The following is a 23,458-nucleotide window of genomic DNA, read 5'->3' on the forward strand; positions in this document are numbered from 1 at the left end:
CTGCTCACCACGTTCACTGCTGCTGTATTAATAGCCAGGAAGTGGAAACAACCTACATGTCCGTCAGTTGACTAACAGGTAATGAAAACGTGGCACATGACTATGAAATACTGTTCAACTGGAAAGAAGGATGAAACCCCCTTAGTACGTAATGGATGGACCAGAAAAGATCACGCACATCAAACAAGGCAACAAGAAGCACAAACTCACAGGTTCTTTCTCATCTGAAGCTCCCAGCTCCAGTCAGAGTTAACTGCAGGTGTGGGGCAGGTGTGGAGTGACAGGAGCAGGGGCGGGAAGGGGGGGGAGGGGGATAAAAAAAAGGCAACTAAGGAATGCTGAGAATTGAAGTTCTCCTCATGAAACAGCATATTAACTGGCTATCCAATACCAATGGTCAGCCCTAAAAACATACATACAAGAAACAGTATGCAGAATGAGCAGAGTGAATTCAGTCCATGGATTTGAAAGAGGGCAAACTGAAGTATATTACATGGAACGGTTTCAAACAGAGGGAAGGGGAAATGACATAATTATATCATAATCTCAAAAATAAAATAAATAAAAAATAGAAAATAAATATTTTGTCTTCAATTCCTTTCAGCTCGGCTGCCATAAAAGAAGAATAAGAAGGTCAGTCACCTCCAGGGCCCTCGAGCTCTGGCCCTCCCTCTGCAGGTGCCGCAGCTGTTGCTCCTCCTGCTGGGCCTGAAGGGCTCGCTCCTTTCCACGCTCACTCTCCAGCTCCTCAAGGGCAACCCTCAGTTCATTCTCCTTCCCGTCTAGCATGGCTCTGGGAGGGAGACAACAGGTAGCAATGAGGCCTGTGCAGGGGGCATCCTGCCGGGGATCCCTCTATTCTCACGTCTAAGTCCAAGAGCTCCCTGGCACTGGCCAGCCAAAGCAGGTGAGTTCTGCTGTATGACCTCTCAACAGTCACATCGCATGGCCATACCTGAGCCGCAGGACTTCCTGCTGCACCTTGTCCAGAGACTCCAACAGCCGTGTGTTCTCCTGCTTACACGCATGCAGCTCCGACTTCAGATCCTGTACTGCACTCTGTTCCACCATCAGGAGTTTCCGGACGTCGCTCGCCTTCTCTTGCTCTTTGCTCAAGGTTTTCTGTAAGTCGTTCGCTATGCACTTTTCCTGTTCAACTTTGTATGCCAATAGTTCAACTAAGAAAGATCAACATCAGACATTACCCAGAAGTCCACAGTGTATCACGCAAACCAAATTACAAATGATGCTGCTTTGGTGGAGATGCACCCCTTTAAGGGAGAAATGGTATTTCTCTGAACTGAAGCCACTGTCTCTAAGGGAGTCAAAGCCACTCAGGAATATGCCCCTTTGTCTTCTGAGACCATTTTTTCTTAGGTCCTAATCTCCTGGTCAGGACATGTCCCTGAGACACTAGCCAACCTCACACACACGTCCACAACAGAGACGAGTCAAGGCCCTCATGACTTGGCTGAGAAATTCTCCTCGAACCTCAGGAAGAAACTAGCCTGGTTCTGCACTGTCCTCTGAAATACAGGAAAAGGCAACACTGGTTCTCACAAGGCCAGTGCTTTGCCAACATGAGAGTCAAAAAGAGTCCAAGACTGCAGACCAGGATGCTTGTAAACACACAAAAAACTGAGTATAGCCCAGACACGCACATGAACCAACATAATGGTGATTACTCAGCAGAAACCAAACAAAAACGGAGACACTAACCCACACAAAAGAGTAAATAACTGAATGTCAGGAAGGTTGTCAGGCTAAGGCCGGATCAACACAATGGCCAGAAAGGAGATATCCCATTTGTTCACAGATGCTGCCTATAAAAAAATTACTTAACAATTCCTGAACTCCACTGGGAGATCACAGGAGTCTCAAAGGACCACTGGGCCTTTGTACGTGAGGGCCTGCATAATGCATCCCAAGGTAGTGTGCGCAGGTGTGGGGCAGGTGTGGAGTAACAGGAGCAGGGGCACCCACCTTGTCTCCGCAGCTGGTGCTCCCGCTGGCTCCCACGGGCCTCGGTGCTGGTCAGGGCTGCACACAATTGCTGTAGCTTCTCTTGGTTCTGGAGGTGTGTCATGCGGAGCTGAGCACGCAGAGCCTGAACCTCAGAGAGCAGGCTGTGCCTGTCTGGCAGACATAAGTGTTCCTGGACCTTCTGCAGGTCTCCCTGGAGGATGGGGAAGGACAATGAGGTGTGAGTGCTGGATGGTGAGCACCCAAGCTCGGAGGGGGAAGCCAGGCACGGTTCACTCTGCATAGCTACGCCCTTTCAAACCCAAGCTCCAGTGCTGTAGGACCAAGGTGGACGACCACACAGGTTAACAGGAGCACAGTAGCCCAGGGCCTTACCTCCAAGCCCCTTTCCTGACAGCTTTGGCCCGGGCAGTGCTGTATCAGCACCGCAACTTCAAGTCTAGACTTCTCATCTGTGGGCAGTGGCACAAACAGGACTCCTCGTGTCCTGCACCATGCTAACGTCCTCTGGCCCATGAGCAGTGTGCTTGGCCATGCAGGCAAGCCCAGACAGCCTGTTCCTTTTGCTAGCCATGTCCAGGGGAGAAAGACTCAGGGAAGAATTCACCAAGCACACCAGTGCTTACTGTTGCAGGATACTTGCTCACTGTGAACCATGAGATAGTGCTATTTCCTAGAAAAATCTGCTTCTAGCAGCGGTGTGGCCCAGCCTCAGCACACACTTTCTCTTGAATATTGTAAACAGGATTAAATAAAATCAACCACAGGTCAAGAGGTGGAGCAGGTGACCAGCTGACAGGAAGTGAGGGGACAGATGTTGAGTCGGTGGAGGAGGAAGTTCAGTCAGGTGCTTTCCCTGCCTCTCCGAGCTAGCAGGATTTCACCTCAGCATCTGGCTCCTGAGTCTTTATTGATAAAATCAAACAAAATGAGATTTTGCTAAAAACAGCCCTTAACAAGTGACAGCATGATATTCCACATGGTGTCCTTGGTCAGTGGGCACAACGATCCAAAGTTTAGAAAAACATGTAAACCAAAACTTTCCTAAAAGACACATCCCTTACACCCTCCAGAAGGTGGTAAATCAAAGCCTAGATTGAATTGTTGCTCACCCGCTCTTGAATAACCTTCTCCAGCCTCTTGAACAGGGCATTATAATCTCCTAGGTCTAAGCCATAAGGTCTAGACTGCAGCCCGGCATTCTCCTGCTCCCTGGCAAACACTTCTTGTATGGCCCGCAAAAGCTCCTCACTCCATGTAAGGTGTGTTTCCAAAGACTCCTGTGGACGAGAAACCAGAGACTCGGTGCGGGACTGGGGTGCAGGCTCTGTGGCAGAGGCCTGCCTAGAATGTGCAAGGCACCTGCTTTAAACTCTCACCCTCACCTGCACACGCACGCTTATACACATACAGTCTGTGTTTTATCCATGCCTATTTTGTCTATATCATATTTTTCATTTTGGGTGCCAACTGCTAAAATGGTGCACCTTCTCGCAACATTCTGGCCAGAACTCCAAATAAGAACTTTGAAAACCCCTATTGACTACTCAGAAATCATTTGCAATTATACTAGACAGCAATCTTAAAACTTAACCATCACTTTACAGGATCCCATAAAAAGAACAACGCCCCCAATGACAACAGGAAGTAATTCTAGAAGATGACATCCCCTGTAGGCCCAGAGATTTAAAAAAAAGGAAAAACTGAACGGGATAATAGATAATTTAGTGTGAACTTATTCATACTACTAATAGTGGGTAATAGAGTGAATACTTGTGACCTATTACTTATGGACAATTTACATTGGTATGATTTTTTTGTATATTGATACAAGTTCAAATTATATTTGTTATTTCTGTTTACAATATTTGTACACCTATGCAAAGTTATTTTGTCAGATTGTATGTATGCATGTTTGTACCTCTGTTTAAGACATTTTGTATATTGATACAATTTTTAGGATATGTTTTCATATTGTATTATATAGTCCTACCTTTGATAAAGATACTTATACATTGTTTACATTTTGAGATAATTTTCCTCTTTCATTGCACAGTTGTTTACAAATTATTTAATATTCTGATATGTAGTCTTAGTCTTTAAGTTATACAGGTATTAAGTATTATAGGTCTATAGGTATTCATGTTTGTTATACATACAGTCAAATTAATTTAGGTTCTTTAAATACACGGAGATTGTATTCTGCCTAGATAGGTAATCTTCAACCACTTCAAGGATCTGTAGAAGATGGCATTTAAATAACTTAGGATTCTGTTGACATGAGACATCCTGACAGCACCAATCTATTCCCAAGAGATTGTTGAGCACTGAAGACATTTCACTTGGAGTTTGTTTTCTTCTTGGCACAACTGGCCTTTGGGCAAGGAACTGCCCATACCTCGACCACTGACAAAATGTATGGTGTCCAGACTGGATATGAAGGACACAAAAAAAGACTGTCAAACCTTGCCAAGACAGGGTAAGATGGTTCTGAAAATTTTCCTGCCTCTAAAAATGGTCTGTCAGTTACGCCAGGACTTAGCCAAAGTTGGTTGCTTCAACATTGCAAATGAGACTTTGGGTGATTGCTCAGGTAACCAACTGTCTCTGTCATATACTGCTCACTTTGGAAGATGCTTGATTGTACTTCCTGCCTGCTCAAGTAATATTCTCTCCCTTCTCAGGTCTTTGATGGGGTTAAAGATTAGACAGTCCTAGTTACCTTCCTCTCATGATTTAGCCAAGCCATTTCTGATGCAAAACGTACACTCTTTAAAATAGAATATTTATTAAACATTTAACATGTGCTCCTTGTTTAATATTATTTATGTTGGTTGTAATTTTTTTTTTTTTTTTTTTTTTTTTTTTTTGGTTTTTCAAGACAGGGTTTCTCTGTGGCTTTGGAGCCTGTCCTGGAACTAGCTCTGTAGACCAGGCTGGTCTCGAACTCACAGAGATCCACCTGCCTCTGCCTCCCAAGTGCTGGGATTAAAGGCGCGCGCCACCATCGCCCGGCTGTTGGTTGTAATTTTATACTTGATATGTTCCTATTGTATATAGTTTTGTATTGGGTTTGAAACTCTCTTATTTAGTCAAAAGGGGGAGGTAATGGGGAATCTCTGTCAGCCAATGAACTTTAAGAGGTAGGACCAAGTTAGGGGCATGACCTTTAGGATACCAGGACTAAAATGCTCTGTGGTTCCCGCACTACACAGCTGAGCATGGACTTCTCGTTCCTGTTTCGGGAGTTTGCCCCCTATAATAAAGAAAAATATAATTGGTCTGTCTTGTAGCTAGCCTGGTATTTCTCGACCTGAGATAATTCAACAGGTAAGTACACGTATGTACACACACACACACACACACACACACACACACACACACACACACGGTATGTAGGGAAGAAAGGTAGGATGAATCTAAAAGAGGGGTGGGGTGAATATGATCAAAACATGTGTAAAATTCTCGAAAAATATTAATAAAATCTTATTACTGGTAGAAGTGGCTGAGAGATGGCTCAGTGGTAAGAGTATAGCAGATGTTCTTCCAGAGGACCCACACATTAGCTCGCAACTGTCTGTCATCCAGTACCACTGGATCCAGTACCACTCCTCTTCTGGCCTCTGTGGGCAGCAGGCACACATGTGATGCACAGGCATACATGCAGACAAAATGCTCATACACATAAAATATTAATTAAAAATACTGATAATCAGGGGCAGCAAGATGGCTCCACAGGTAAAGGCTTGTGCGGCCAACCCTGATGAACTGAGTCCAGTCCTCAGGAGACACACAGTACAAGGAGAAAACCAACTCCCACATACACTCTGACCTCCACACGCATGATGTGGCAACCCCTCCCCACGCAATAAGTGCTTTTGTTTTTAATATTGGTAGAAGTGTGAGGTGAGATGGAGAACATTTGGTCCCCGGCTGGTGGCACTGTTTGGGGAGGTAGAGGTGGCTTGGCCTTGCTGGAGAAAGTATGCCACTGGGGGCAGGCTTTGAGAGTAAAGAGCTTCACCCACTTACAGTTTACTCTTTCTGCCTCATGCCTGTGGTTGAGACATGAGCTCTCGGCTGCCTGCTCCTGCCACCAGCCTGCTGCTTCCTGCCATGCCACCCCACCAGGATGGACTCTTATCCACTGAACCATAGCCAAATTAAGCTCTTCCTTCTGTAGGTTGCCTTGGTCGCCGTACTTGATCACAGCTACAGAAGAAAAGCTAGTATAATGGGCAACCCTTTTTCCTCCCCTCCTGCTGCTGCACCTGCTGGGCCCTGGTCAGGGAAGGCCGGAGCTATCTGGAAGTGCTCTGTTGGGTGTTTTGTGCTTCCTGGGGCTCCAGCTAGGAGCAGGCATGCTGACCAAAGACACAGCGACATGCCCACATTATAACAGGTCCTAGGCCTATAAGTAGTTCTGCTGCTGCATTTGGCTCCTTCTCACTGACTGAATCAACAATTTCCTACCTTCTCTCTTCTGTCGGCTGTCACCTCCAAAAGGGCCTGCCTGTCCCTTGGAAGGCCATCCAGCGGTTCACCCTTGCTCAGCGAATTGGGGAGGTCTTGGTTCTCTGATAAGGCCAGTATCTGGTGGCTCTCATCAAATACCATCTGCAGCAAAGCCTACAGCAGAAAACACACATCAGGAAGGGGGACTGAGCAGCACAAACCTACCATCCACACAGTGAACTACCAACACCTCAATTCATTAACTGAAAATTTAAAAAATTATTTTATTGTTAGGTTGCTTAAATACTAAATGCCTCTCTTCAATGGTTTGTACCATAGAAAATTTGGAAAGACACAAAGAAATAAAACATAGATCAGTTATTCCAATTCCCGTGTGTGTGTATGTGTATGTCCTATACATATGTGTATAGAGATCAGTGTGTTCCTCAATCACTCCTCACCTTATTTTTCAAAACGAAATCTCTCTCCTTAACCTGGAACCCGCTTCAGGAACCTCAGCTACACCGCTGGCCAGCGAACCTCAGAGACCTCCTGTCGCTGACCGCCCCCTGCTGACGCGTACAAGAGGCCCTGCCCTGAGTTATGTGTCAGGATCACCCTCAGACCCTCATGCCACTGTGGAATTTCTGAATACTCTCCTCAGTTCCTTGGTTTCCATTCTGAAAGCAATAAAGTTTTACCTTAATATAATTTCAGAGTTCTTAAGAACATTAAAATTGTTGTATCTACTGGTGGGTTTAGAGAGATGGCTCAGCAGTTGAGAGAGCTAACCAGTCTACTAGAAGCCACAGGTTCCATTCCCAGGACCCACATGGCACTTCACAACCATCTGCAACTTTAACTCCAGGAGATCTGACAACCTCTTTTGGCCACCGTGGACAAGAAGCACACAAACGGTATACAAACAACTCACAGGCAATTCACAACCATCAACAATACGATATGATGCCCTCTTCCGGCGTGCAAAACACCAACACACAAAAGTTTCATTAGGTACGATGGCCCAACCCACAATCTCAGCACTGGACAGGCTGGGTTAGAGGTTGGCTGGGCTACACAACGAGACTGTTACAAAAAAAAAAAATTGTTTAGGGATACTTCTACTATTTTATTAAGACAACATACTGGCATGATACCATTTACTTATCTAGCCATGTTGACAAGAATATGTTTGGCATAAATGGCATGCCTGTTCAATGGCAGCAAGTAGCCTTTCTCTCTCTGAAGAAAACAGTACTCTGCCCCAGAACACACAACAAGGACAAGCCAGTTCTGAAACCCTCAAGTAAGACGCTTCAAGGTCCCTACCTAGAGGGACACCACCTCCTGCGGGACTGGCACAGGACCACAAAAGATGGCCTTCAGGTGGGAATTCCCATGACGGTGGTGGCTCAGGATGAGTGTGCCCACCAATGGGGAAGGCTGAGCGCCTGGATAGGCGTAGGCGCAGGCTAGTGAAGAAGGAAGAGATAGGCCTTTCATCTTGCTGTGGGCTGACAATGCTCTTGGCTCTTACCTTCATGTGCTTTGCGTGGATTTCCTTCTCCTTCATTGCTCCTGGGGAGTGGACAAATCTTCCAGAGAGAGAAAGGGCATCAGTAGTGGCAAGACTGGTGGTGGGAGTCTCGGATCCTCCTGAGCCCAAAGTCAGCATCAGGGCACTACTCGGGCCGTTGCCTAGGAGCACACAGGGTCAGGAGCCGAAGCCACAATATCCATTTCCAACTACAGTTACAGCCACTCATGCCACATCAAACACTGGTGTGCAGCAGGCAAAGGTGGTAAACAAACTCATAAAACACAAACAGGAGGAAAAGAGTAAGGTAGGAAACACTGCTTTGCATGTTTGACGTGTTGTCTGTGACTCAAACATGTAGCTCAGAGTTATCTCAGCTCCTTACATGGGTGTGTACCTGGTAACCCTCACTGACAACTGCATCCCAGGAAGGACTGAGGAGCAGCAGAACTACACCCAAGGTCTAGGTACTTCACACCCAGCACAGGGACCAAGAATACAGCGGCCAGGGCACCAAGCCTAGCGGAGGTGGGAGCAGTTGGATGAACTGCAGCATCTGGTCTAGAAAGGTAAATGTGTCTGACTTGACATGAGGTGGGGCAGGAACAGCACTGAACACAATCCAGAACTTGTGGCACCAGTCAGGGGCTATACAAGCTCTTGGGAGCATATAAGCTGGATCTTCAGGCCTCCAACCTACAATAGGAACACACTGGCCAATGAGGTACAGTGAGGTCTGGTGCCCAGGGAGAGAATTCTCCCACCAGCGCCCAGCCTATAGAGACGCAACAGATCTCCACTTTAAGGAAAGTCACTCTACAGTCTCAGACAAGAAGGGAAATATTAACATCAAAATATACTGGGAAGGAAAGCGCAACAACAAAAGGAAATCTTAATATGTACAGAGAAAGCCCAGACACTTTCTCAAGCATGAGGTAGGAAAACCAGAGTGGACAGCCAAGAACTCACCGCCTTTACACGCTAACACTCTCAGAGATGGACACAGGCACACAAACCTCCAAGGCTGACCAGAGGAGCGACGCAAGGGGAATTCATGCTATGTTTAGATGCTATATTATTTATTTTTATTTATTTTTGTTTTGTTTGAGATGGATCTCTAACTCACCGAGATGTGCCTGACTCTGCCTCCCAAGTACTAGGATTAAAGGCATGTGCCATCAGGCCTGGCTAGATGCTATTTTAAATAGCAAATGTGGTTTGAAGATACATCAAATACTAAAGCACAGATGTCCCCAGGGAATGCTGAACCCAAGCTGGGGGCTGGAGAGAAAGTCAACTAAGGAATGCAACACAGACCCCTCAACTGCTGAAGCCATATGCTCCAACTGAGTAAATGGAAACTGAATTTTAAAAGTTTCTTGCATTACCATTTTACAAATATTAAATTGCTAATGAACAACATTTCATTATGATCTATCTCATTCTTTAAAATTCGTGAAAGAGATAATGATGATTTGAAACACCCTACATTACTGACTTGGAAAAAGAAAAGCAATTACAGGAGAAATTGAGAATTTAGATGATCAAAGTTTGGCCCAACATCATTAATAAAACTGAACCCACAAGAACCTGGAGAGAAGAGAACAAGGACGTAGATCAGGAATACAAAACAACATTTACACGTTGCCAAGACTCTTTCGGGGACAGCTACCCTCTGCAAAAGAGGACCTGGCAGACACAACTGTGGCCCATGGGGTCTGAAGTGACCCCACTAACACCCTGATATGATGACGCCATAGCCCATGCTCAACCTCAAGAACAAGCCAGACCCTGTGAACAATTCCCACTTCTGTGCTTTGCAAATGTTGGTGTTTAAAGCCCAGAGAGGACAAAAGGATTGATGCACATGCAGACTGGGGAGGCAGGAAAGGCTAAGACCTGACCTGCTCTTTTTCTCCTGTCTATCTGTGAAGGACACCACAGGGACAATTGGCACAATCTGCTTAGGATCCGAGGACATGACGAAGTACAGGTGCTATGCACTGTGCTGAGACCCTGACTTCAAAAAACACAATGACATTCTTAGGAGACAAACAGCAGCATGTTGGCAATTTATACTCAGGGCACAAGTAGGTGACAGAGCTTGGACAACAAGGAGGACATGGCAGAATCTTTAGACTCTTCCGAATCCTAAAAACATGCACGCACATACAAATACGTCATAAAAAAAAATCAGAAAGACTGACTCACTTTTCCCACTCCCATCACTTCTTCTTGATAACTCATGAAGGGATGTTAATAATTCTTGAGAATCAAAAGATGTTACAATAAAGTCTTCGACATCCTTCTCCTATTCAGACATGCAGATTTGTAGATGGTCACGCAACAGTAAACAACAGACGAAAAATCATTAAGGTCAGAATATATCAGCTTCCCACAGAGAACCCAGCTCAAAACACTCAGAACACGCAGATGATGGAGATGCTGGAACCACGTGCTGCCCACAACTCCATCAGCACACGAGGGGTCTTTTTAAGGGGTGGAGAAATGGCTCTGTGAGTAAAGGCACTTGTAGCCTGAGTGTGAGGCATGGGACCCACGTGACAAAACGAAAAACGTTTCCCACAGATGTTCTCTAGCTTCCATGTGCCGCACACACACACACAATAAATAAAATGTAATTTAAAAAAAGACACTATAAAAAATAACCTTTATAAGTAGCCACTAGCAAATACCTCAGATACTTAAAATATGAGCATAAATGATAGCATATGGATTTTAGGTAACATGTATTCCCCCAAAGAATTTTCATATAAAGGTATCTCAAAATAGAAAAATATAATCTAAAAAAATAGCAAGTTGAAGTGTTCTTAAATGGAATCAGCATCACATGCATAACAATGCAGTAAGCACATGAACTATTACTACAGATGAACCTAGGGCTGTGGCTATGGCTTAGCCAGTGCTGTGTGTGCATCCCCAGCCCCAGCATCCACATGGAAACCCAGGTGGGGTGGTGCGGATCTAGAATCCCTGCACTTGGAAGGTGGAGACAGGATTCCTGTGGCTGGCGCTCTGGCTCAGAGAGGGACACCCGTCTCATAAGGTAGAAAGTGACTGAGGAGGAAGCCGTGACATTGTCCTCTGGCCTCCACGTGTACGCACACACAAAATCTAAACTATTTCAGACAACAAGTCCTTTGGTGAGTCACACAAGAATTACAACTGTGCTACTCAGAATCAACACGTATATAGACACACCACGTGGATTTCTGAGGATGACAATTAAACCTTCATGTTCCAGGTATGATTAACATGGTCTAAATGCCCCTAAAACAGTCACATGTAGGACTGATTTCTTCTGGAAAACCAGGCTCCTCAGCACCTAGAAGGCACCTACAGTCAAATGAGCCAACAATAGCCTGGCTGTGATGTATCCCTACGAAAACCATGACCACCCACAAATGCTATAGCAGGGAGTGCAGGGAGACACCTACCGCAGCTGGCCTCTCCACATGGCGGTTCTCAGCCGAAGGAGCCAGCACCCACAGCGGGGCCTGTCCTGCTGCTGACCTGCCCGGGTAACAAAGCAGCCCTGACGCATCGGCCAGCAGCAGCGAGTCTGTCCAGCCTTGGGAGGTGTCCACACTGTGCAGGCTCACTGTGTCTGTGTGGGGTGTCAGGGGGAGGCTGTGCTGGGGCTCGAGGCTTGAGTCCTTCCGGAGGACCTCGGGGGAGCTCCAGGAAGACAGGTCCAGGGCCCTTACTGGGTCCTTGTCGGGCTTAGCCTCCTCAGTGTGGAGAGAGTCAGTGTGCACGCTGATTTGGGAGGAAAGAGGTCCACCTTGTAGTGTTAATGTTTCTTGAGGGGGAAAACTTGGCATTTCACTTTGGGTCAACAAATCCTGACTTTGAATGACATCGACGAGATCCCACGTGGTTTTAGCAATATTAAATCCATCAACTGGAGGGGACAAACTGTCTACTTCATCGTTATGACAATTATTACTGGAACCATTTTCTGATAGGTTTGGCTGTGGTAATTTAGGATTTTCCGTGCTGGTGTCCCTAGAGGCCATGGAATGCACCAGGTGGTTCAGTTTCTCCTGAAGTTGTTTCACCTGGGCTATGAGAGTCGCACTGCCCAGCTGACAAGCTTCCGGCTGCTTTTCCTTAGCCTGCGAGTGAAGAGAACACGCCACGTGAAGCAGCTGAGTTACGGTACACCCCGCCATTATCTCTCTAGAGTTAGGGTACACCCCGCCATTATCTCTCTAGAGTTAGGGTACACCCTGCCATTATCTCTCTAGAGTTATGATACACCCCGCCATTACCTCTCTAGAGTTACAGTACACCCCGCCATTACCTCTCTAGAGTTACGATACACCCCGCCATTATCTCTCTAGAGTTATGGTACACCCCGCCATTATCTCTCTAGAGTTATGATATACCCCGCCATTATCTCTCTAGAGTTACGGTACACCCCGCCATTATCTCTCTAGAGTTACGGTACACCCCGCCATTATCTCTCTAGAGTTATGGTACACCCCGCCATTATCTCTCTAGAGTTATGGTACACTCCGCCATTATCTCTCTAGAGTCATGGTACACCCCGCCATTATCTCTCTAGAGTTATGGTACACCCCGCCATTATCGCTCTAGAATTTCTCAACTATTTTCAGACAGTAAACACCTATGAGTAGGATCCATGAGGAAGCCTCCAGACACTAAGATGTCAAGTTTATTTAATGCCATGAAGAAACAGTATTAAAACTTAAAAGTTTTATGTTTTTGTGTTTGTTGGTTTGTTTGTTTTTGCCTAAATGACAAGCATCGTAACACCACAACCAAGGACAGTGTTGATTTACTAAGACTCGAGGTCTTGGTTTGTTCTTTCTTTTTCTTTTGTTTTGAGGAAAAAAGCGACTAGAAGGTTCTATATCCAAACACTGGAAAACAAAAAAATGTAATTGCTGTAATGACTGTGGAGTTTCCTTATCAGCACGTAGCTGTCACCGTTTGTGATGCCACAGAGCTGGGCACAGGGAGAAGCTGCTGTAGCAAGCTGGCAAGAGTTTTTGCATAGAAAGTGTTCCCCGAGTGTTCAAAGGACTCTTGAGATGGATAGAAACATCTCTCAGAATCACAGCCCACCCAGGTCCTGCTCTTAGCCTGGGTCCAGCCAAGTGTGCAGTCCTAAGTCTTTCATGTTCTAAGACACAAATGTGCGCACAGCGCATGCAGGAGTGTTGCAAGCGTTCTGGGCTTCCACCACGTACACAATGCTCACGTCAGAGGGGCCATCACGGTCTTTCCTGTGTCCTGTGCCACATGTGTACTGAGAACAACCTGCTTCAAGAGTTGTTTGGGGCCTACAGATGGCTAAGGAATCATGGCCTGTTTTGTAAGCATCCACAAGTAGGCCACAGGTACGCACACACCAGGATGCCTCACAGAGGCACGGGGGCGTGACACATCCTACACGTCTAGGACAGGGAGCAGCCCCTCCACCTGAGGGCCAAACCAAGGCGAGGGGGGGGCATAAGGCTCAAAACCAATCTCAAGACTTTCAAAGTTGGAAAGACACCAGCAGGGACAATGGAAAGGTAAAAATCTCAAGGATGGAGAGTGGGGGAATTTGGTCTTCACATGAACAAAACATCTACTCGCATTACAGGAAACGTATCTTTAAATAAAGCTAAATGCGGAGAATTAATAACAGTCTATGGGATATTCTCACCCCTGGCTAAACAACCTTCTGTCGTGATACACACCCCTGTGCTGAGTCTCACCCAGTTGACCTTATCCCAGGCAGCATTCACCAACTCTGCCAACCAGCCCACGCACCTGCACCCCTTCCAGCGCCTCGCTGTCATCCTCCAGGCTCAAAGGCATTGCATTCTTCACTAAAAGCATCTCTGCCTCCAACCACCTCTGACAGACTGCGAGCACCGACATCACACTTTCCGCCTTGTGGAGACTGGCATCCTTTAGTGTCACGAGGACTTTGGCAGGCTGTAGATTATCCTGAACCAGAGGAAACAGAGAGAGCCTCTAAAGCTGGAGCTGGGTTAGTCAGGGACTCAGGTGCAGCCTGGCTTCCCCTCAGACACCCAAGCACTCACGCCGCACAGCAACGAGCAGAGACACCAAAGGAAAGGGGCTTCAGTGGCCGCTCACTACCCACCAGTGCGGCGGGCACAACATCAGGCTGAGAACTTAGCAAGGAGCCACAGAGCAGAGCAGCTGGGAAAGGAGCAGCTAATCCCGAAAGTTCTACTCAAAGTCAAAACTGGAACCAATTTTTTTTTTTTTTTTTTTTTTTTGGAGATAGGGTTTCTCTGTGTAACAGTCCTGGCTGTCCTGGAACTCACTCAGTAGACCAGGCTGACCTCGTGACCTCGAACTCACAGAGATGTCTGCCTCTGCCTCCCAAGTGCTGGGACTAAAGGTGTGCACCACCATTTAATAAAAGAACATTTAAAAGGCACCTTGGATAGGACCTTCTGTTCCAAAGTGAAATGAGCTTAAAATGGTTTCCATGGGCTAGGATTATTGACAACAAACCATTTGACTAGAGACATAACAAAACCCAATGAAATTAATGCTGAGACCTCTATGTCACTACACATGGTACCCGAACTTTAAAAGAACTGGTTTAAGAAGCTGGCGTGACCCCAGTAGGATTCACTGGAATTGATGGCCCAAGTGACCCAAACTCCAGGCTCTCATCTCTGCCCTGTTAGGAGCCACTAATGACACCAGGAGCCCAATGTCCAGACTAAAAAGAAGTCACTAAAGTTAAGAAGACAGAAGCCTTGGAGGATGATGACAATGACCCAGCATCCCGCCTGGCCCCAGGGCACCCCCCACCTCCAGCTCCAAAACAGAAAGCTCCCTACTGTTGCCCCCAACGATCGAGGCCTACCTGTGGAGCCGAGCTGTGGGGCACCACGGCCAGCCCCGTGCTGACACTGTCCTGCTCCAACTGACCGTCATGTTTCGCCTGTGCATCCGCACAAGGGGATGAGCAGCCAACAGATGCTACCTGAGTCTGCTGCCGGTCCAGCTCCACCTGGCAACTCAGGAAGCGCCGGTGCAGCACTTGCAGCTGATGGCTGAGGCGAGCGCACTGCATTCGCAGCTGCTGGAGCTCAGGAGGCTCCTCAGGGGTGGCCAAGGTCTGCTGTTCCAGAGCATGACAGAAGTGTGTCAAAGCCAAGAGGATGGTCTCCAGCTCAAGGGAATGAGTTACTTTCCACTTCTTGATGGTGCCAATCTCCAAATCTCTCTGCACAATGGCTGCTTCCTTTGCCTTCAGGATAGCTTCAAATTCTTGGATCCGGGAGGCCATGCCTTCAACCTCAGCCTCTTTGAGGGCCACACAATGTTCTAGTTCAGCCAAGCGTCTTGCAGCAACCTCCTCAGCATCTTGTAGACGCTGCTGCAGTGCCTCCAGAACTTGGCTGTGCCCATGTGCCTGGTCTGCCAGAAGCTGGCCAAAGACCTCCTTGGCAGCCTGTGCAGCTTCCAGCTCGTTCCGTAGGTCCTTTTCACGCCGGTCTTCTGCATGGAGGCAGGACAGCTCGTCGTGGAGACTGTCAGCCTGGTGATCACTGAGTTCATGCACCTTGGGCCCCATAAGGGTCAGCTCACTCTGCAGTTTCTCGATTACTTCATGGAGCTGCTCAATTTCTTCTGCTTTGTTCTTCTGTAATTGTTCTTGGTCTTCCCGCAGAGTGTCGATGACGGCTTTCAGCTCCTCAATCTCAGAGTTCCTACTGGGGACAACCTGAAAAGGAAGCACATGTCGTAAGCACATGAATGAATTAGCCCGAGCCTCTCCTTCCCAGTACATAGTGCTGTAATTAAAAAACGGTGAGTGAGAGAAAGACGCCATGCAACAGAGTTCTCATGGAGGGGGACGATGGACCTGTGGGCACAGGAGCAGAAGAAAAAGGAGAGGCAGAGGGAGAGAAGGAGGGACAGAGACACAGGCAAAGAAGGAGAAAGAAAGATAAAGGAACAGACAGAGAGAGACGGGGGGGGGGGGGGAGTGGGCAGGGCCCTTTTAAAAGGGAATGTAGCAAATGTGCACAAGGTCTTCTTAGTGGCTACAGTTGAGGATGTAACTTGCCAGAATCTCAAGGGCAGGCCAGTATGGATAGATGTCTGAATACTAACACACAGAAGCAGAGAAGCACAGAGACAGGAATAAGCCAATACTATCCTCAGATGGATTTGTAAATCCAAACATACTACGCCCACTCTTCGGGTACAGAGAAAGGATGCCCACAAATCTCAACATAACTCAAGTTCCCTACCCCAAAGCTCTGAGTTTAAACTTAAACTCTAGTTTCTCTTCAGCCTTCTATTCTTTTGTGCTTACTAGTGGGGCTGACACACCGCCAGCTACACTCATGAGACTCCTTACTCTGTAACCACTAACTCACTTGTCTGATTTTCCTCAAGCAGCATTTAGACTTTAGGTGTCTGTCATGCTAACATCTGAAGTGAGAACACAGGCCAGAGGCTTTGCAAGCAGAACTGAATGAACCACACCTGCTGTTTCTGCAGCCGTCTGGGGAACACTGCACACACAGCAGCTGGCTATAGCACTGTCTGTCTCTGCAGCCATCTGGGGAACACTGCACACACAGCAGCTGGCTATAGCACTGTCTGTCTCTGCAGCCATCTGGGGAACACTGCACACATGGCGGCCGGCTATAGCACTGTCTGTCTCTGCAGCCATCTGGGGAACACTGCACACACGGCGGCCGGTTATAGCACTGTCTGTCTCTCTGGGTGAACACTGCACACACGGCAGCTGGTTCTAGCCCTGTCTGTCCCTCCAGCCGTCTGTCTGAGTGAACAACCCCTCACATTGTGGCTCACAAAGATCTGTAGTGAGACCTGGCACCCTCTTCTGACCTGCAGGGATACAGGCAGGCAGAACACTACTGTATACATAATGAATAAACAACTCTTTAAAAAATTGAATTATCAAAAAATTTCCCCAAATTAGTGAAGTACGGTGGTATATATTTTTAGGCAAGAGATCACTGAGTTTAAGGTCAGATGGGGCTTAAAAAAACAAACAAAATCAAAACTGCACAAATAAAATGAACTTCAGGCCTGGTGGTGGTGGCTCATGCCTTTAATCCCAGCACTCGGGAGGCAGAGGCAGGTAGATCTCTGTGAGTTCGAGGCCAGCCTGGTCTACAAGAGCTAGTTCCAGGACAGACTCCAAAGCTACAGAGAAACCCTGTCTCGAAAAACCAAAATAAATAAATAAATAAATAAATGGACTTCAATTGCCTTTATTATTAAGACAATCAAAGAAGAAATTGCATCATGTTAACCACTTTCAGAAGAAAATGGGAAAGTGGGAAAGCATCCTAATTTTTTTTTAAGATTTTTTATTCATTGCATGTGTCTACGCCACATGTGGGTGAGAACCCAGAGGCCAGAAGGCGCCACCAGATCCACTTGAGATGAAGTCACAGGCAGCTGTGAACCCACTGACACGTGCTCCACATCTTTGTCAGGCCTGAGCACAAACCCACTTACCAGTGTCTTACAGTATCATTCACAGTGGCATAAATACTCCCCACCACTGTTTCTACACTGGCCAATCACGGTGGCACAAACGCTGTCTCCCAGCGATTCTGCTTATTCACCACAGTCGCACAAGTACTACCCACCACTGTCTCTACACTGCCTGCCCATTCACAGCAGCGTGAACCCCTACCAGCGCCTGTTACAGTTCACTGATACCAGTGCCCTTGGAAGACAACATGTATCAAAGCTCTCCCCACTGCTCAAGCTGGGCTTCCTCTCCGTGTAGTTTCTGCCAGGGAGCAGCTCTTTTGCTTCTGCAGCCAAGGTGGTTTTTCTCCCATGTAAAGGAGGAAGACGGCATAATGGTTTTAGGTTTGTTGGGTCTGGATTTTTTTTTGTTTTGTTTTTTAAACTCACCAGTGGAAAGGGTGTATCTATAAGGCCCAAACGATGCTTTATCTCTCCCCCTAATTATACCAGGGATGGAGGAGCCTTCCCCTAAATGCCAGCACATCAGGACTTGAGCAAACTGTTAGTGAGGAAAGCACCTAAGGACCTGGGGCAGGGCCACTGGCTCTCCACTCTGAATCCTAAGAAGGCTGCTCCAAGCAGCACCCAGAGCAGAAGCCTCCACTCTCTACTACACGGGTCCCTCTTCTACTTTGGAGGGAAGCCTGTAGGTACTTTGTGGTGGCCTCGGCATTTACACAACCAACACACACTTATTCTACAGGCAGATCAGAGTTTACCTTTAAGGTCACCTTCTCCTCAGGTCCTTGGAGGCTGTCAACAGCAACATTGTTCTGTTTATCTAGTTTTAAATTCAGATGTAGTATTTCTTTATTTTTACTTACTAAGTCATCTTTGTCATTTTATTTTATTTTATGACGCAGGGCGGTGTAGCCCTGGCTGGCCTGGAACTTCCTTACTAAACCAGTATGGCCCTGAACTCAAGAGATCTGCCAGTCTCCTGGGTGCTGGAATTAAGGGCATATGCCACCACACCCAGCTACTAAGTCATCTTTGATCTTTTCTTGCTGTTCCCTTTTTTTTTTTTTTTTTGATTTTTCAAGACAGGGTTTCTCTGTGGTTTTGGAGCCTGTCCTGGAACTAGCTCTTGTAGACCAGGCTGGCCTTGAACTCACAGAGAACCGCCTGTCCCTGCCTCCCGAGTGCTGGGATTAAAGGCGTGCGCCACCACCGCCTGGCCTCTTGCTGTTCTTTTAAGTCCAAACTTTCATCTAAGTGAAGAAGTGTTGAAAATTATCTAATATTAGAGCTGATTTAATAATTATTAAAGCAACTTTGGAAGACCTCAAAGAGCAGGTATCACCCTAGAATGACATACATCCCCAAAGTTACTAAGTGTATCCTTTGGTCGCAATGCTGCTACCTGTTTGTGGATGGTCAACTTTCAGGCAGAAGTGCTCGGGGCCGTGAGGGGACATGGGGATGCAGCTAGGCAGTCCCAGACAGCTCTTGTTACTTACCTCATTCTCATCCTGCAGGAGTGTTCTCTCTGTTACCTCTGGCTGGGTCTCAGGACCCCTAGGAGGGCTGTCCTGAGAAGGCACAGGAAACCCAGCTTCGTCCGCCCTACACTGTGGTACAGGGGGTAGCAGCAAGTCACTCGCATGCTCTTGCTTTAGCACCTCTTTATCCTATTTTGGGGGAGGGGAGAGAATATTTATTTTAGGCAAACAAGGAATTGAGGACCTGTCTAGGCTTACTACAGGGCCCCCAAAATATAAGTCCCGTTTTAGTCTCATGCCACATGCCCAAGAGACCCAACACTTCCTTCCCTACGAGCTGATCCACACAGTGTCCGACCCGTCCACAGTTCACCACCCCCAGGTTGGTGCTTTGCCCCAACTAGGATGCGCAGGACTTTACTTTGAATTCTTCCATGTGTCTTTTCTGTCTCTCCAGTTCTTCCTGGAGCTGGGCCATTTGTCTTTGTATGTTGACATTTGTCTCCTCGAGACGTTTAATTTCTTCTTCTTTGATTAACAATTGTTGATCTGCAAAATCTTTCTTTATGACCAATTCATTAAATCCATCTAATTTTTCTCTCAATTTTTCTTGTAACAATTCAACCTAAACACAAAAGCAAATGTAGAAGGAACGTAACAGTTAAAAAATCTTGCAAATAAAACAGTTTATAACAAACCAACTACGGTGTGACCTGTTGTTTCAAATCTTGGTGTACTATGCAACCTACAGGCAGATCAGCACAGTTGTTTAAGGACAAAAAAGAAGCACACACTAAACAGAATATAACCTTGAATGAATTAGTAAAATAAAACTTATTTTGACAGAAAAGAACGGAATACTACAGGGACTGGAGAGATGGCTCAACAGTTAAGAACATTAGCAGTTTCCAGAGATCCTGAGTTCAATTCCCAGCAACCAACTGGTGGCTCACAGCCATCTATATAGGATCTGATGCCCTCTTCTGGAATGCAGGCATGTATGCAGATACAGCACCTTATACATAAAATAAATCTTAAAAAAAAAAAAAACCCCAAAAGAACGGCATACTGCTTTAGCAGTTAAAATAAAAAGAGAGCAACATGAAAGGAACTAAGAGAAGAAGAGTGATAAACCAGTCCTAAGAGGTGACACACAGGGCAGGTTCCAGGACAGGTGCCAAAAATATGGAGAAACCCTGTCTTGAAAAACAAAAACAACAAAAAGAGGTGACACATAATTTCAGTTCTAAAATGCTAGACCAGGAGCCTACACCTTCGAGCCACACCCCCTACACAGCCTACAGCTCTCTCAGGAAGTCAAAAAGTCATCAGTACCGTGTCTTGGCAGCTCTGTTTATAAACCTGCTCCATGCTTTCTGTCATACACACATCATGTTGAACAACACCATGTGATGTGAAATTCATGCCACCCCTACAAAGCTGTAAAGAACCTAGTGTTTCCTTTGTCAAGAGCTCTCGAGATTCTTCAGGGAGGCTGCTCACGGGGAGAGACTCATCTGCCCACCTCATCCCTCTCAGGAAGGCTCCCCACCTGCTTATTCTCACTCTTTTTGTTTGTTTGTTTGTTTTAATTTTTCAGATGTTTTTAAAATGTGTATGTATGTTTTGTCCACATGTATGTAAGCACAGAGTTGTGCCGGTGTCGGAAGAGGGTGTTGGATCCTCTGGAACTAGAGTTACAGATGGTTATGAGCCACCATGTACAAGTGCTCTTAGCCACTGAGGCATCTTTCCAACTCCTTGTACTCACTCTCAAAGTGGGGCTGAAGAGATGGCTCATAGGTTAAGAGCACTTGCTGCTCTTCCAGAGGACCCAGGCTCAATTCCGGCAACCACATGGCAGCTCACAACTGTCTGTAACTACAGTTCCAGGAGATCTGATGCCCTCACACAGACATATATGCACACAAAACACCAATGCAAAGAAAGAAAGAAAGAAAGAGAGAGAGAGAGAGAGAGAGAGAGAGAGAGAGAGAGAAAGAAAGAAAGAAAGAAAGAAAGAAAGAAACAGCGTTTTAAAAAAAAATAATAGGAAGAAAGGCCAGGTAGTAGTGGTGAATGCCTTTAACGTCAGCACTTGGGAGGCAGAGGGATCTCTGTGAATCTGAAACAAGCCTTCTACACAGTAAGTTCCAGAACAGCCAGGGGAAAGAAAGAAAAAAAGAAAGAAAGAGAGAGAGAGAGAGAGAGAGAGAGAGAGAGAGAGAAGGAGGAGGAGGAGGAGGAGGAGGAGGAGGAGGAGGAGGAGGAGGAGGAGGAGGAAGGAAGGAAGGAAGGAAGGAAGGAAGGAAGGAAGGAAGGAAGGAAGGAAAATTTTAAATTTATCTATGTGTATGGCTGTTTCGCCTGCATATGTTTGCCTGTGCACCACATGCATGCAGCATGCGCAGAGGCAGAAGAGGACACCAGATTCCTGGAGCTGTAGTGAATGGTTAGCTGTGAGCCATCATACGGATGCTGGGAACAGAAGCTGTGTCCTCTGGAGAAGCAGCCAGCGGTCCCGACTGCTGAACCATTTTTTTCCAGCCCCTTATTCTCACTCTTACTGAAGGTCCTCTCCAGGTTTTAAGGGAAGCCTCTCCTCCCATCTGAGGTCTCATCATGCTTCATTCCACATATTATCTCCATATATTTCTGTCGAAGGCTCTCGATCCCACCTGGAGACCCAATCGCAGCCTAGAAGCCTGCTCAATCTAATAAACCTCATCCCTACAGGTAACTGCATGTTACACGTCCACCTCTTTTCTGAACCAACCGTTGCAGTCCTTGTTTGATATTTAATGTACAACACTGTGGGAAAGCATCGGGCGGAAGTGGTACCGAGGGCTGCCCGGCCTGTCTGCATCCCTTCAATACAAGGCCGGAAAGCAGGACTCTCGCTCAACGAGATCTGGCTCTTACTCCTCACAACTTCATGGGAACCCATTCTTTCCTTAAAATAAGTTTACTTTTTAAAACAGCACAAGCAAATCAGCTACAGCTACCTCAGTCAAGGGGTTGCAGACCTCCACAGCACGAAACGAAAGCACAAAGAGTAAGCAACAGGGCGGTGCGCACAGCCCCAAACCGCCATGCAGGGTGAGGGAAAGCTGTGCTAGGAAGCTGCAAGCCATCAGCTGACAGAAGGACGAAAGCAAAGGAGACGCCGTCATCCTACCTCCTCATCTAGCTGTGCACACTGTTGTTTCCACATCCATGGAAGGCAAAATGTAAAGAGAAACAACACTTTAAAATGTCGCAGTAATTAGTCACCCACAGACACCGGACACCACATGCTGACCTACCTGGCGGTCACGGGACCCAGGAGGCCGTGGCCGGGCTGCCTGGCGGAGCTGCTCCTCCAGCTTCTGGATTTCCTGCTGGAACTCTTCACGCTCGTGCTCACGCTCAGCAGCCTGCTCCTGAACAAGAAGTCACATGTGAGGACCAAAGCCAAGGAATGAGGCTCCAACCACACATTAAGCGTGCCTGCTGACCCCGTAACATCCCCTTCGCCACGGTCAACTTTCAAAATGGAGCTAAGAAGTCATCTAACACTAAATGGCAAAGGAGATCTCCGAAAGAGTCATGGTATTTTGAAATTGCTGGGCAGGAAGACAGTTTTGGTCTCTGTAGAAACAGACTGATGCAAGAATGCAGCTGGACTGCTAGAAATTTCTCCCAAAACCATAGGAAGGAATATGGGACAAGAAGATGCCAGGATAACTCAGAATCATCTTCCAAAATGCAGGCAGGACGCCAAGTACCCATTCCAGTCAAGGCGACAAGGCCACTGAGATGAGTACTACACAGCAGTCTGCAACATGATGGCACAGAAGCTATCCGTGCTCTCGGTTGGTTAAGTGATGTAAACAAACAAGCAAACAAAACTTCTTACATCCATGAACTGACGCTGGCTACGTAAATGCTTGTCTAGGGCAGCCAGCTGCTGTTTCAGGGTGGTCACTTCCTCAGTCAGCTGGGCGCAGCCCCGGTGCTGCACAAGCTGGTCCTCCAACTCAGACTCCAAGACCCGCATCTGAGAGAGTAGGGTGGCACGGTCCTTCTCAGACTGCTTCCTGGCCTCCCACTGGTCTCTGGTCAGAGATTCCACTTCCTTCTGCAGGGCTAAGGATACCAAGAAAACAGACATGGAGTCCTAGCTCAGAGCATGGACTTGCCCAAGCGGGGCTTGTGGTGACTGTCAGTGCCGGACCTCGACAGACTGCTCATAGGAACCGGAACTGGAACGGCTGCGACAACTTAGACCAGTCACCACATCCAGCTGCCCTGAGATTCAAGCATGGTCCCCATGACAAAAGCCAAGCCTCACCCCTCTCCAAAACCTCCCCCTCTGCAGAGTCGTGACAAGGGAGCTGAGCCAGCCTGTCTCCTCCTGTCAGACTTCATACCCACAACTCTGTAAGATGTTCTCGGAAAAAACCAAATTACTTCTAAAAACAAAAATCATCTTTTAAGTGAAAAATGG

General features: G+C 46.9%; 1 protein-coding gene across 7 annotated transcripts in view; it reads right to left on the bottom strand.

The window, feature by feature from the left end:
• Pcnt (pericentrin) overlaps positions 1 to 23,458 on the bottom strand; it is an 84,901-nt gene that overhangs the window by 16,705 nt on the left and 44,738 nt on the right. For 6 of the 7 annotated variants that reach the window (XM_057794489.1, XM_057794483.1, XM_057794487.1 and 3 more), the window contains 15 exons: positions 22,868 to 23,097; positions 22,275 to 22,391; positions 22,148 to 22,168; positions 19,391 to 19,594; positions 18,988 to 19,158; positions 14,865 to 15,728; positions 13,784 to 13,963; positions 11,434 to 12,114; positions 10,187 to 10,286; positions 7,976 to 8,136; positions 6,457 to 6,612; positions 3,096 to 3,263; positions 1,984 to 2,176; positions 956 to 1,178; positions 643 to 793 (listed from right to left, as the gene is read on the bottom strand). In XM_057794489.1, coding sequence (XP_057650472.1) covers positions 643 to 793; positions 956 to 1,178; positions 1,984 to 2,176; positions 3,096 to 3,263; positions 6,457 to 6,612; positions 7,976 to 8,136; positions 10,187 to 10,286; positions 11,434 to 12,114; positions 13,784 to 13,963; positions 14,865 to 15,728; positions 18,988 to 19,158; positions 19,391 to 19,594; positions 22,148 to 22,168; positions 22,275 to 22,391; positions 22,868 to 23,097 — 3,620 coding nt within the window. The remainder of the gene's footprint in view (positions 1 to 642; positions 794 to 955; positions 1,179 to 1,983; positions 2,177 to 3,095; positions 3,264 to 6,456; positions 6,613 to 7,975; positions 8,137 to 10,186; positions 10,287 to 11,433; positions 12,115 to 13,783; positions 13,964 to 14,864; positions 15,729 to 18,987; positions 19,159 to 19,390; positions 19,595 to 22,147; positions 22,169 to 22,274; positions 22,392 to 22,867; positions 23,098 to 23,458) is intronic. The other variant, XM_057794485.1, reaches the window with a different exon arrangement.

The sequence above is a fragment of the Chionomys nivalis genome, chromosome 19, assembly GCF_950005125.1.
Source record: "Chionomys nivalis chromosome 19, mChiNiv1.1, whole genome shotgun sequence".
Taxonomy (NCBI): domain Eukaryota; kingdom Metazoa; phylum Chordata; class Mammalia; order Rodentia; family Cricetidae; genus Chionomys; species Chionomys nivalis.